Source organism: Polypterus senegalus, chromosome 3 (genome assembly GCF_016835505.1).
Source record: "Polypterus senegalus isolate Bchr_013 chromosome 3, ASM1683550v1, whole genome shotgun sequence".
NCBI classification, from domain to species: Eukaryota; Metazoa; Chordata; class Cladistia; order Polypteriformes; family Polypteridae; genus Polypterus; species Polypterus senegalus.
Genome location: NC_053156.1, coordinates 72,401,428 through 72,415,153, shown reverse-complemented (window position 1 = coordinate 72,415,153; position 13,726 = coordinate 72,401,428). Strand labels below are relative to the sequence as shown.

At 36.0% G+C, this 13,726-nt stretch overlaps 1 protein-coding gene across 2 annotated transcripts in view; it reads right to left on the bottom strand.

Annotated features, from left to right (window-relative positions):
• Positions 1-5,607: 5,607 nt before the first annotated feature.
• themis (thymocyte selection associated) overlaps positions 5,608-13,726 on the bottom strand; it is a 137,108-nt gene continuing 128,989 nt past the window's right edge. Inside the window, exon 6 of one of the 2 annotated variants that reach the window (XM_039747492.1) lies at positions 5,608-7,140. In XM_039747492.1, coding sequence (XP_039603426.1) covers positions 6,992-7,140 — 149 coding nt within the window. In that variant the 3' untranslated portion in view covers positions 5,608-6,991. The remainder of the gene's footprint in view (positions 7,141-13,726) is intronic. The other variant, XM_039747493.1, reaches the window with a different exon arrangement.

Below are 13,726 nucleotides of genomic sequence, written 5' to 3'. Positions count from 1 at the left end.
ATTCACAGCTGCAGCCTATCCTGGAAGTACTGGACACAAGTTAGAATTGTACCTTGAGCCATGTGCAATCTGCAAGACAACCCTGCATAGACATGAAGAGTACATGCAGAATCTACACAGTTTAATGGGACAAATGATGAGGCTAGGCGAAAGCCAAACGTCTTATAGTAGGTGCCACCCAGGTGAAACCCTGTTTATTTACAACAAAAAAGAAAAACATTAAATGAAAGACGTAATCAGAGGTGCTCTCTGGCTGGGACAGTTCCCCTGGAATTGTACTCTTTTAAAGGATGGGGTCTTTCTCTCTCTTGCTGTTTGTGGCAGTGAGGTCTGAAATATTCAAACACACAGAAACAGGCAATGACAGAACAAAATACTCAAATATTTCAAAAAATTATACTTTTAGCAATAGTTTAAATGTAGATTTAAATGCAGCTGTTGAGTCAAGAATAACATCACTGTCACCATCTTTATTGTCCTCACCATGAAAAAAAGAGTTTCTGATGCAGCAGGTAAAGCAGACTTGAATGCACGTTTGACTCTTTTTGAGGTCTTGGTTGTTCAACTATGTCTGGCTGACTTGGAGAAAAAGTTGAAAGGACAATTGGCAATGTCAACTGATGGTTAGATGTTAAACTGTTATTACAGGCAGGAGCAAGGTGTGTTAGCTTTTCATTTTACAATTGTATTCAAATATTGTTTACAAAACATAGTGCAATAAATGGTCTAGAATTAGAACGTTTGCTACGTTCTTTAAATGGAATTTGAACTTCAGCTCTATTTGTTTTCATTCAGTCTTTCTCTGGATCTTTGCATTTAAAATGGATACTCTTATACTCTTTAATAGTCCTGCTTTATTATTTAATATAGTGTTGGGTATTCTGTAAAATGCTTTCTCTGTCTCGAGCTAAATATCTTTATGCTTATCTGTAAATGGAAACTAAATCTTCAATGTGTGAATAAGTAACTATAGCAAAATAGCATATGTCATGATTATCTTATTAATATTCATTTTTGGTTATGTTCAGTTTTTTCTGATTCATTTGAAATACAATTTCTTTGCTTTTCCTTATGGTTAATTTTAATGTTGTGACACTGGCATCACCTCCTCACTAGTTTAAATCTAGATCTGATGACAAGTATCATAAGCTGACACACAATTTCCCACCTGTAGCTATTTTCTTTATAGCCCCAGCCATTGCTTGAACTGGGCTGCTACAGACAACTGGTGCTTTTCTCAGGTTTAAGCAGTTGCGTACCAGCAGTGTTTTCTAGTGTACCAGATCGCACCACTCTCACTGTTACGTTGAATGTTAATGTGTATGTAGAAGGACTCTCCTTGACTGAATCAAAAAATCTCAACCAGAGAGTATCAGCACATATGTATATTTAATTCAAGCATGGGGCAACAGCATCCAATACTTCTACATGGTTGCAACACTCACTGCATGTGACATTATTGTGCAGACACCATTTAAGATGGAGGCATGCCATTATCAAAGCCATAGTTTCTGGATGTTTTTTAACCAAAATACTCTCCATTGGTTAGCAATTTAATTAAGGAAAGAATTTTTAAGTAGCTAGTACTTCATGGTTTTGATCTCTTGATAATTAAATCATTATTGTTTTGCTAATCACTTTTTATGAGTTGCATTTCCCATTTCATAGTTCTTCCTTCTTTATTGATGGGCTACAAGATCCTTACCGCATATAACATAGATGTAAAAATCAGTTTAAAGTACAAATTACAGTTGCATTAATGATTTCTGATTATTGGCTATTTTTCCTGATAACTGCACACTCAGAATTATTCTCATTTGGTGTTCATTTTCACATATTTATTTCCATGGAATAACAATAACAGAACAAAAAAATAAAACTCATTCCATTGTCTACATTAGCTTCCAGTTGGATTTAATTCTTAAAACCATGCTATTTCCAGCACCAATCACTTTTTAACAGCATAAAACAATAAGCATTTAACAAATACAGCAAGTAGACAAAAAATACTGCACGAAAACCTTTTTTCATTGTGTGCTTAAAAGGGTATTTATTATGATAAGAAAAATGTTTACATTATTTGAATAAAATCTATAAAACCATCCAAAAAATAAATAAAATGCAAAATTTAACAAGAGTAGAAAAAGTCATTTGCCCACTGTTAGCCATTAAAATTCAGAAAAACAAAACAATATACTATAGGTCTCAGGAAATATTCAGAAATCTCACACAGAATCTGGCTGAATGAAAAGTGCTTCTGTAATAATGCTTAGACAGAAACCAGATGAAGCCTTTACTCCTATTGACTCATCACTGGAAAGCTTCACACATAATATGCTGGTGTTACGTATTTTGAGACTTTATGAGCCGTATGATAAATGTCATTTTTAAAATAAATAAGTAAAATACTGTTTTAATCATTAAACAGGAAAGAAATACACCTGCTAATCTTCATGATTCAATTTCATTAGCTTCATTGTTTTGCTGGCAAAATCCATTTGTTGGAAAAAATATTCATAAATTTAAGGACATTGATATGCTTATAAGAATCATATAACTTCATCTTTGATCTCACTAGTACTAACATTTGTCAAGAGGTGTACATTCAATTAGTGACCAAATCAGAATGCATGAAAATATTGTTAACACTTTAGGTTAGGTATTGTAAAAATGCATCTATTACTCATTTATTCTTACAGTATGTAACATAACCTTAACAAATTCTTCTTTTGATCTTTATAAAACTTGTAAAACATCAGTGGATAGGTTATTCATCTCTGTGCAGCATAACTTATTGACAAGATCTTCAGGTCTTATACTAAATATCTACTATTAATTAATCCACCTCAGATCACTCCAAAGTGGTGAAGATCCAAAGAAATGTATTTAAAGGTCTTGTTACCTAATAGTAAATGAGAAATAGGTGCATTTTTGCAGTACCTAAACTGAAGTGTTACCAAAATACCTAAAACACCTGATTGAGGCTCCAGAGATGGGTACAGTGTCCTGTGAATATGACCAAGGATAATTTACTTGGGAAACTGGAGAAACAGAGAACTAAAAATATATATCATGTGAATACTCTTTTTTCTGTCCTTTATTTGGGCTTCACCAATTCTTTCTGTTATTCATAAAATTTTGTTTAACAGTTTTTACATTTTTTTTAAGTATTTCTTCTGATCTCTTAAAAATATCCAGCAAGTTATGCAGAGTTCTGTGCTTTGCATGCAGCCCCTGGTCCCGGCACTATTTGTCTGTTGCTTAAACTACTGCAATGCCCCTCACGCTGTACTCCTAAATTGTGTTAAAAAACAGGAGCCTAATCAGCAGCCAACTGGTAAGCTCACAAAAACTGACTTCACCAAAGAATCTACATGGTAAATGATCTGTAGCACCTGTTTACTAATAACCAAATAATAATAATAATACTAGTAAAATATCAACAACAAGGAGCAGAACACAGTAATTCAGCACAAAAAGAAGCACAAGCCACAATGGCACATTAAGTCAGAATATACTGGAAGCTAGCAGCCACTGCAAGTCTTGACAGTTTGTGATCTTCCCATGTTTATCTAACTCCCATGCTTCCACCTGCTTGCTCCGTGATGCCCATGAAAGCATGCTCAGCAATGGGCATCATGGAAACAATCACAAGCTGTAATCTTGCAACTGCAGAATACTTGCACGAGTGGCTAATTACTCAACTGTAACAGCTAGGTCTAACATGGAAACCCAACCACAGACAGGCTGTGGAGCTGTTGATGACAAGATTGTTGCAGTGCAACCAGCAGACAATGGTCCCATTTGGTTTATAGTCTAACCTTCTCTCACATTTTAAGGTTAACACCTTCTACTGACTACAGTTAAAGCTCACATTACATTGAAGATTTTGGCTCTCATAAATGACTGTGGACATGAGTCTATATACAAAAAGCCTATACATTGCCATATATTAACCAGCAAGTTCTCTTTGTTTAATTTCACATTACCTAATGATGCCATTATTAAAGAATGCCATATCACTCTGTTATAGTCTAAATTGTCATTTCTAGTCCTACATCATAAGATTTCCTATAAACCCAAAGCCTTTAATGGATGTATTAGATGCTACACTTATGAACATAAGGTATTGTGAAATCTATGCTTTTGCTGAACTTGTCAATCAGAATAATCTGTGAAGTTGCCATACAGTCAGTGCTTGTGTGGTTCCTGCATATTTGATTTATATGCACTTTTGGACTTAAGAATAAACATAACGATTGAGAACTTGGAAATTTTCTCTTCCTTTCCCTTCCCTCCCACACTTATATTTAACACAAGGTTCCAAACTATGGTGACTGAGATATTTTGCTATCATTTTGAAACTTTCTAATCTTTATAGTATGTGAGCAGTACATATCTTGATTTAAACAGACTAGGTAGCTTAAACACAAAAGAAGCCTTTTACGCTAGAAGCTTCATGGACATGGTTTTGGACCAAAATATTTCATTTTTACTGAATGGAAATCCCCATCATGACCTATCAAAGTGCAGTTTACAAATCACTTTTATGTATATGAGCTGGCACGTGAAGGTTATCTGAACATCCTTTACCACTACATATTTCCTTTCTAAAGGTACATGTCACCCCCGGGGTCTTTTCACTTCCCAGTCATTTGATACATCACTGTTCTTTATACTAATTTGCCTTTTTTATTCAAATATATTTAGTTCCTAGTACAACTTGTCTTAATAATTTAATGCTTATAACTAGGTGGTGGTGATAGACCATTACCCAACAACCTTTGTATTTCTCATGGACAGCTTTCTGTATCATAAACAAAATTTTGAAATGGAAAATAAAATTCAGTATGAAGGATACCGCTTTGATTTGCAAAGGAAATTTGCTGTTATCATATACTTCATATTATTTGTTTACTTTTGTTTCACCGTTTTTATCATTAGATATTAGATTTTGTTTTTGATGAAAAAACTCTCAAGGAGAACAGGAACCGAGTGTGCCATGATAATCTAATGATTTAATTTATGTACTTCACAGCATTGTATATAAAGATGTTAGTCTTAACTACCTGCTTACATTGTCCCCAAAAAATAGGAAAAAATAAAGCTTGTGACAGTCATAGCCAAAATCACTTGGTCTATAAATTTCCACATCTCACCATGATAAAATGGCTTGGTGAAAATATGATACAAAATACAAAAGAGAGACAGCTATATAATATTTACTGGTAACATCTACTGTACCTTTTTAATGTTATGCAAGATCTTTCCCATTAACATGTTAATGTTCTACAAGTCAACACAAATCAGTCAATAAAATCAGTTCTACCAGTCAATAAAAATCGTGTCAAGTTACTTATGGTGGTGGACATCAAACTAATGACCCCTGCTATTTGTCATACCTTAGGTAGCTTACGTGAGAGACAGATTAAATGAATTTGGGAAAAAATATGCACGAGCTCACAATGAAGTTTTTTAAAAAGTGTAATTATGCTTTACCTTAATTGTAACCCTAACCCTACCCCTAACCAGCACCCCCACCGCAAACCTGTTCAGGACTAAGCGGTTTATAAAATGACTGACTTGACTGATTTCTTTTATTTTAAATATGAGAAATATGTGTGTTTTATTTTATCTGAATGTTTATTTTATTTAGATTTTTTTTTTCCTGAGCAGTCCTCAGGTTGCATATGTGTACGTAACACATGTACAGAGATAAGACTGAGAAGAAAACACTAGTTTATTAAACATATAATTTTGCATTTGGTCTGATTTAAGTGGGACAAATTTCTATGGGTGATACTTGGCAGATCAAATTTTGGAGTTAAGCAAAATAATACTGTTGGAAAAAAACCTCAGTATTATGTTTAATATGGCCTTGATCTGGATGTCACTGGTCTACTGGATAATAAAGAATTTTCATTTGTTGCTATTTAAGTAATGTAAAAAAAAAAATAAAAAGTTTCCTTACTAAAAGTTTGCAAGTAAAGACCACAACATAAATCTGTTCTCAAAAGAAGAAGGTATGAGCCACTGGGGCTTACAAATAAAGATATATATACAGCATGTCACACAGAATCTTTGTTAATATGACAGTTCTTTTTAGCATCTGAGCAAAATATAACTTTAATAAAGGGCATAGCAGTGCTGGAGAATCCATATGTCTTATTTAAATAGCTAACTCTTTCAGTGAATAGATTTGTCTTACCTAGTGACCCATCTCATTCAACAAAAACTAATAAACACAGAAGTGGTGTGCTTTCTCTGAACTTAAAATAAATAACACATGCGATGATAGAAAATAGACTGATAAATAAACACACACATTACCAACTCATAAATCATGGCAGAAGAGCAGCCAGATCAGTTTAACTGAAAAAAGCTACAAATATCATGAAGACAATTGCAAATTAGTCATTTAAAATGAAAAAGGACATTTTCTGCTCAGTTGCGAGCAATACTCATGAGAACTGTGAGCTGTATAGGATTCAAATTACAGATGGAAAGAAGACATAGTTTTAAAGAAATTACTATCTCAGATAGAAAAAAAAAAAAAGAACAAAAAAAATTACATAATCTCAGGAGTGCAGTACCTGAAAACCAGTCTTCAGTTGCAAAGTCGGAAATGGATTCATACAATTATGTGAGGTCAATGGCATAACAGCTTTGATTCTCTACAGTGGTAATGGTAATAGAAGCATAAATTGCTTTGTTGCTACATTTTGTCTTGGCTTGTCAAGCCGAGCCAATTATTCTATCCAGAAAAAATAAGTGTAATGAAATAGCTAAATAGTATATTTAACCTCTAGAGAATTACATTTCATACCAATTAGTAAAGTGACACCTAACAAATGTAGGTGCTCCATTTATACTTTATGAAAGACCTGACAAAATCCTCATTTACTGAAACAAATTTCAAAAAAACATAAAAGAAAGTCTAAATTGACATTAATGAATGATAGAATTTCGACTTGCAATTTTACATTAGACATTATTCATACTGGTTGCCTTCATTTGTTATGTATTTGGGCTTTGCTTCTCCAATTATTCCTTGCATTTTTTTCCTAATGCCTTCCACTTCTTCCTGGTCAATATATTCGTAGTCATGTTCATCTTTTGTTTCATTCATTGAGTTTGCAGCTGCACAAAGGGAAACAAGACAAAAAACAAAAAATAAAACATACATGACTGCTATGAGAAATGCTTATTAAACCTTAATTGAATTCAGATTTGCAGGAAACCTTAAATTGCCAACATGCCGTTTTAATAGGATTGTGGGTTATTTTAAGGCAGCCAGCAGAATGTATCCAGCATATTGCCAGAGTTACAAAAAAAATATTTAAGTATTGATTTTGTACAAAAACATAACCAGAACACATTACACACATTAAGGGCTGTTCTTGTACACTTACTCCTGCTAATTTCCAAAACTATTATAAGAGTCTAGTGTCCAGTCATTAAAGCAGCATATTATGCTTCTTCACTGAAAAGTATTTTGTGTTTTTGGGAAACACCACAGTATGTCAACATTTCCGGAAGAAAAGAAATTATTCGCCCTCATTTTAAGAACTGCATTACATGGCTGAAAGATCATATTGTGAAAACTGTCTAAAGCAAAAGCAGATTAACACCTTCCCTGGCTAATCCCTAGCCCAGCCTCAATTAGAGCCAGTGTAACAGACATCTTCAACTGTCTGCTCAGCCTCTGTATAAGCCTATATATGAATGTGGCCAATTTTATTATGCATAAAGATTTTCATTTATTCATTAGAATTTGCATAAAAAGACATTCACCCACTTTGTGTCCCGGATTTCAAAGATATAGTGCTTATAATGGAGGCTTCAGAAAATGAATGTTTCTGATTTACAAATTGCAACAGAAAGTGAAATCTTATTATGAGGAAGGAAAATAATGTTGATATTGAGAGGATTTACAGTATCTGTCTGTCATAGTAGGGCATGTTAGTTAAACCAGCCCATCTCATTATATGCAAATTAGCAGATGGGCAGTAGTGTGGAGAAAAATAAGCTCAACTACTTGAATGATTCACCTTTAGATAACAAGATAGGCAGGCACTGCTGTCTGAATAGTTATCTGAAGTCATTTCATTAAATTCTGTCTTCTGCTCTGTCTGTCATTTGGCCAGAAAAGGCAATCTTTGTGTTAAGTGGCGAATAGAAGTATCAGCTCGCCAAAGGGCATTAGGGTGCTGCCACACCTGTCAGCTGAGTGTTCAAGATATGAAAAGCATGACTATAACATAAAAATCTATTCATTTAAATATTTCAAAAATATTTGATCTCTAATACACAGTTTTTTAAATATTCAAAGCAATTCTTTTACATTTCTCATAAAGTAAAATTGGGAAAGGAAAAAATTAGGGCATAATAAATGTATAAATAATTTAAGGAGCAGCTTCCTAAGAATGAATAAGACAAATGGATCGGAAACATGTCCAATGTCTGCCTGAGAAAAAGGAGCTGACAAAGACATTGGTAAAAGTATAGTACAGTTGAAAGATTATAAACTAAATGAGTATTCTCTAGAGAAATGCAGTCAAATTTTATAACAAAGGTCATAAAAACCCAAAGGCTAAACACAGTAATAAAGGACTCAAGGACTCAGAAACAGAGCATTAAGTAATCATCAAGATCCTGCTTAAATAAAATGACAGAAGAGAATAAATGATCCTCAAATGACTGCCATAACATTGCAGTTCATTGGGAAGCAAAGGCAAACGGTATAAAGAAGGTGTGCCCAAAGAGAGAATAGCATGCAGAATATGTGTGAATGAATGTGCCTGAATGTATTCCATAACCATAACCACATAACCATTTATGTTCTTCCTAAAAGGTGGAATTTCCGTGGTTATTCGTAAGTAATTAAAGAGTTATTGTTCAATATTCTACAAATCCACCAACCTCAAATGAAAAACAGCACTTGCATTTGTCATATGCATGAGTATAACGCACTTCTTACCAGGACTGAAAACTCTAGGGAAGAACTGGTATGTTGCAATGCTACTAGACTGTTTTTCTGCTCTGCCCTCGGCCAAGAGAGAAGAAACCTAGAAAACAACCACTGACCTCCCCTTTTCCCCTCTAAACCCACCTTTTCTACTCTTGTCTAGTTAAACCCAAACGCCCCCTTTCAAGATGGCAACAGTTATTGGATAACTTTTAGGAGCGCTGCAATCAGTGTCACTCTACTCAATTTTTTTCATATTTTCTTTACATCCTTTTTGCCAATGATAAATTAAGCAAGAATGCTTCTGGTAATACACTTTTAAATTGTGCTCTTGTTTCATATTTCACATGCTATTATAAAACCCTGTGTGACTAAGTGAGGGTTTGAGTATTTGTGTACCCCGCAACAAAATGACACACCAACCATGCTTGATTCCTGTCTTGTTCCACATGGTGCAGAAGAACGTTCAAAATATGAACGTAAAGGAATCAATTAAATTATTTAGTTAAACTTGCTGAAATGTTTGGCCTTTTAAATATTTCTGTTTAAATATGTTTTAGACTTTATACTAAAACATGTTTCATCATCCTGCTTTATCATTTTTAAGTTCTCTAACCAAACTGGTGGTTGAAGTACTGCAATTTAGAGGTCATATTTTATTCATCAGTTGTCAAGTTTCCATCCAGTTTTTTGCGACATTTTGTTATCAACAAACAGAATATACGTAAAAAAAATGTGCAAAATTTGCTGCCTCCAGCCTGTTTCCATCCAACTGGCTTTTTATCGATAAAATGGTGTGCATGATGACGTCATCCCCCCCAAAACGAACTGTCACATAAGTTTTGTTGTATCGCGAAAAAAAATCTGCCCTTGAGCCATTTACATACATAATTTTGTGTATGTCGCAAATTATCTACCTTTTGTTTTCCACGTTACACCCCCTCCACTAAACAAAGAAACAAAGAAATGGAGAGATTATTCAGACAGTTTTTTTGAAATTTGCCAGCTTACTGTTATTTCAGTTTCACAAATAATTGGAATTGTACATAATATATGAAGACGACAGCAGAATGAAGCAGTTGCTTGTCTGATAGCCCTAGAGCTCGAAGAAAGTACCCCAGTGCGACGAAACCCACACGTATGGGAGAGACGACGGAATAAGACCTTCTGGGAGGGGGTGGTGGGGAGACACTTCACAGAAAATCTCTGGCTGCAACATTTTAGAATGACATGGCCGACGTTTGAAATGTTGTGTGGATTCATCAGTCCTGATGTTGCGCCCATCACAGGTTGCCACCGACCACCGGTTCCAACCCAAAAGCAGATTGCCATCGCCCTTTACAAGCTGGCAACCTCCGCCGAGTATAGAGTAGTTGGAGAAACTTTCGGGGTTAGTAAAACTACGGTCCATCGATGTGTATATGCTGTGTGCACCGCTATTAAAGAAAAATTAATGCGGCGTTATATCAGACTTCCGACTGTAGCGGAGTCCAATGAAATTGCATACCGCAATTCCTTGGTGCATCTTGTGCCACTGATTTACGGTGCGCTGGATGGCACGCATGTGTCTATTCTTCCCCCGACGGAAGGCTACCGCGATTACATTAATTGCAAAGGGTGGCCATCTATTGTTCTCCAGGCCTTTGTTGATGACAGGTGCATGATACGAGACATTTGCTTTGGCACTCCTGGAAGTGCCCATGATGCAGCTGTGTTTGCAGCATCGGATCTGTACAGGTGAGCCTACCTTCAACATCCCTTCTCAGTGCGATAATAACTGAATTAGTACTGTAACCTGCTTCCCTTAAGGTTTTAAATTAAAACTGAAATTTGAATTAATACAAAATAACGACGTTTAATCAAAATGTTCTATTTTTTCATCTCTCCCTAACCCTCTGCTGTTCGCATACCAGGAGAAGGTGGGAGCGGAGGATGCCATCATCTATATTCTACAACGATCCCTCTCCCACTTGGACAGAGGCAGTGGTGCTGTAAGAATTATGTTTCTGGACTTCTCTAGCACCTTCAACACCATCCAACCTCTGCTCCTTAGGGACAAGCTGACAATGGGAGTAGATTCATACCTGGTGACATGGATCGTGGACTATCTTACAGAGAGACCTCAGTATGTGTGTCTCGGGAACTGCAGGTCTGACATTGTGGTCAGCAACACAGGAGTGCTGCAGGGGACTGTACTTCCTCCGGTCCTGTTCAGCCTATATACATCAAACTTCCAATACAACTCGAACTCCTGCCATGTGCAAAAGTTCGCTGACAACACTGCTATCATGGGCTACATCAGGAGTGGGCAGGAGGAGGAGTATAGGAGCATAATCAAGGACTTTGCTAAATGGTGCAACTCAAACCACCTACAACTGAACACCAGCAAACCAAGGAGCTGGTGGTGGATTTTAGGAGGACCAAGCCCCTCATGGACCCCGTGACCATCAGAGGTGACTGTGTGCAGAGGGTGCAGACATATAAATACCTGGGAGTGCAGCTGGATGATAAATTGGACTGGACTGCCAATACTGATGCTCTGTGCAAGATAGGACAGAGCCAACTATACTTCCTTAGAAGGCTGGCATCTTTCAACATCTGCAATAAGATGCTGCAGATGTTCTATCAGACGGTTGTGGTGAGTGCCATCTTCTATTCGGTGGTGTGCTGGGGAGGCAGCATAAAGAAAGAAGAGGGATGCCTCACACCTGGACAAACTGGTGAAGAAGGCAGGCTCTGTTGTAGGCACGGAGCTGGACAGTTTGACATCTGTGATGGAGCGACGGGCGCTGAGCAGGCTCCTGTCAATCATGAAGAATCCACTGCATCCACTGAACAGTATCATCTCCAGACAGAGAAGCAGCTTCAGCGACAGACTGCTGTCACTGTCCTGCTCCACTGACTATCTATCTATCAATCTTTATGCAGATTTATTTTTATTTATTTTAAATACATGGCCAGATGGTTAAATGTAGACATATAACTGAGGGGTGAGCAAAGCTGAAAAAAAAGGTTTCCTAGTCATAACCAGTAAAACTGAATATATAATACTGAGACCTCAAAGGGTCAAAGGTCAAGAGGACCATAGAATATTACAGTATATGATTAGGGAAAACAAGACACTCCTGTTTGTTCACTCTCAAGGATATATATAAAGGTCTACTACTGGATTAGACAGGAAAGGCTCTTACACCTAATTAAGAGATCTGCCTAACTTTCTATCCCAATAAGTGGCAGTGAAAATAACACAAAAGTGGGCATTATACCCTGCTGGGGACAGCACAGAGAAGGCATCTAAAATCAGCCCTTAAATCACTCTTTATATTAAAAAGATGGTGATTAGGTGTGTAATAAACACATGAACAACAAATATCAATGAGTATTTGGAGATAATAGTGTCTGATACTGTATATATAAAGCTTAAATAATGACCAAAAATAAGCCATAAGAAGAATACAGATTTTATGCATATTTGAAGATGTAAAACACATTTCAATTATTCAGAGGAATATAATTTACCTTAAAATTGATTTCCTTTATGCTAGCGTAAAAATACTCACAAACACACACACACACATATTGTACACATACATCAAAATGGGCACTTGAACGTAAAATAAAAATAACACCAAGCCTGACTATTAAAATTGATTTGAATTTTGGAAACAAACCGATGCACAGGCAGAATATTGTCAGAATAAGAGTCTCTGGTACAAAAGGAGAATGGTCAAGTTTTCTTTCCATCACTGAGTTCTTGACTCTTCACCTTTAGCTTATTTTTAAGTTTGTCTCTAGATGTTTGCAGTTGAAACTAGCTTTGTCTCACAACTTAAAAATGATTCATATAGTGTATGTTTTCCTAGTACAACTAAAATATATTTTATAATTTGCAAGCTATAGACAAATATCTTCTTATATAATATGCCACCGTGGCTGTCCGTTTGTCCAGGATTTTAAATCACCTGTAGCTCGCAAACCGTTTGACCTGTTCACCTGAAATTTGGTACACATATACTATGTGACGTCTACTATCTGCTTTCAGGGTAATGATTGATCTCCAAGGTTATTCCTCTTTTTATTTTTATTTTATTTTATTGTAGAATCAACTCTTGGCAGCGGCCAGCAGAGTGGCTGTGTGGCGCATGCGCACGGGCACCATTCTCATCCCTACTACTACTACCTTCACTTCCACTATCTCTTCGTATCTTAAATCATTCTTGAGACAGATTGAAGACTTAAGTGAAAAATTAAGGAAAACGTAGTAAGTACTTGCAACACAAACACTGACTTAATCAGTTTTAATGCCAAAACATGCTGACAAAAGAAGAGAAAAAGCGGGCTGCTACAGTGAAGAAAAGAAGAGCTGCTTAGGAAGCAGCAAGCGTATCCACCTCTGAGCAAATGAATGCTAAACGTACAGAGAAAGAGTCTGAAAACTAAGAATGCTCAAGTCAAGTGTATTCACTGCACGTTATAGGTACATTATATAAATAAATAAAATAAAAAAATAAGTGACGGAAGTGACATCAGTGGTGTCTTTTGGTCTGCAGAGGGAGGAAAAGAGAAGCCACTAGCATAGTGTGCAACCCCTGGAGCAGCAGAGAAATACCATCACCAGAGTGGTTTAACTGTCCCCGTGTGTGACAATACATATGAAGAAATCACAGTGATGTACTAATTATTCATTATATGTATTGATTACAATTAATGCAATCATTTCATTTAACTTTAAGGATATTAATAAAGAAAAGTATAATT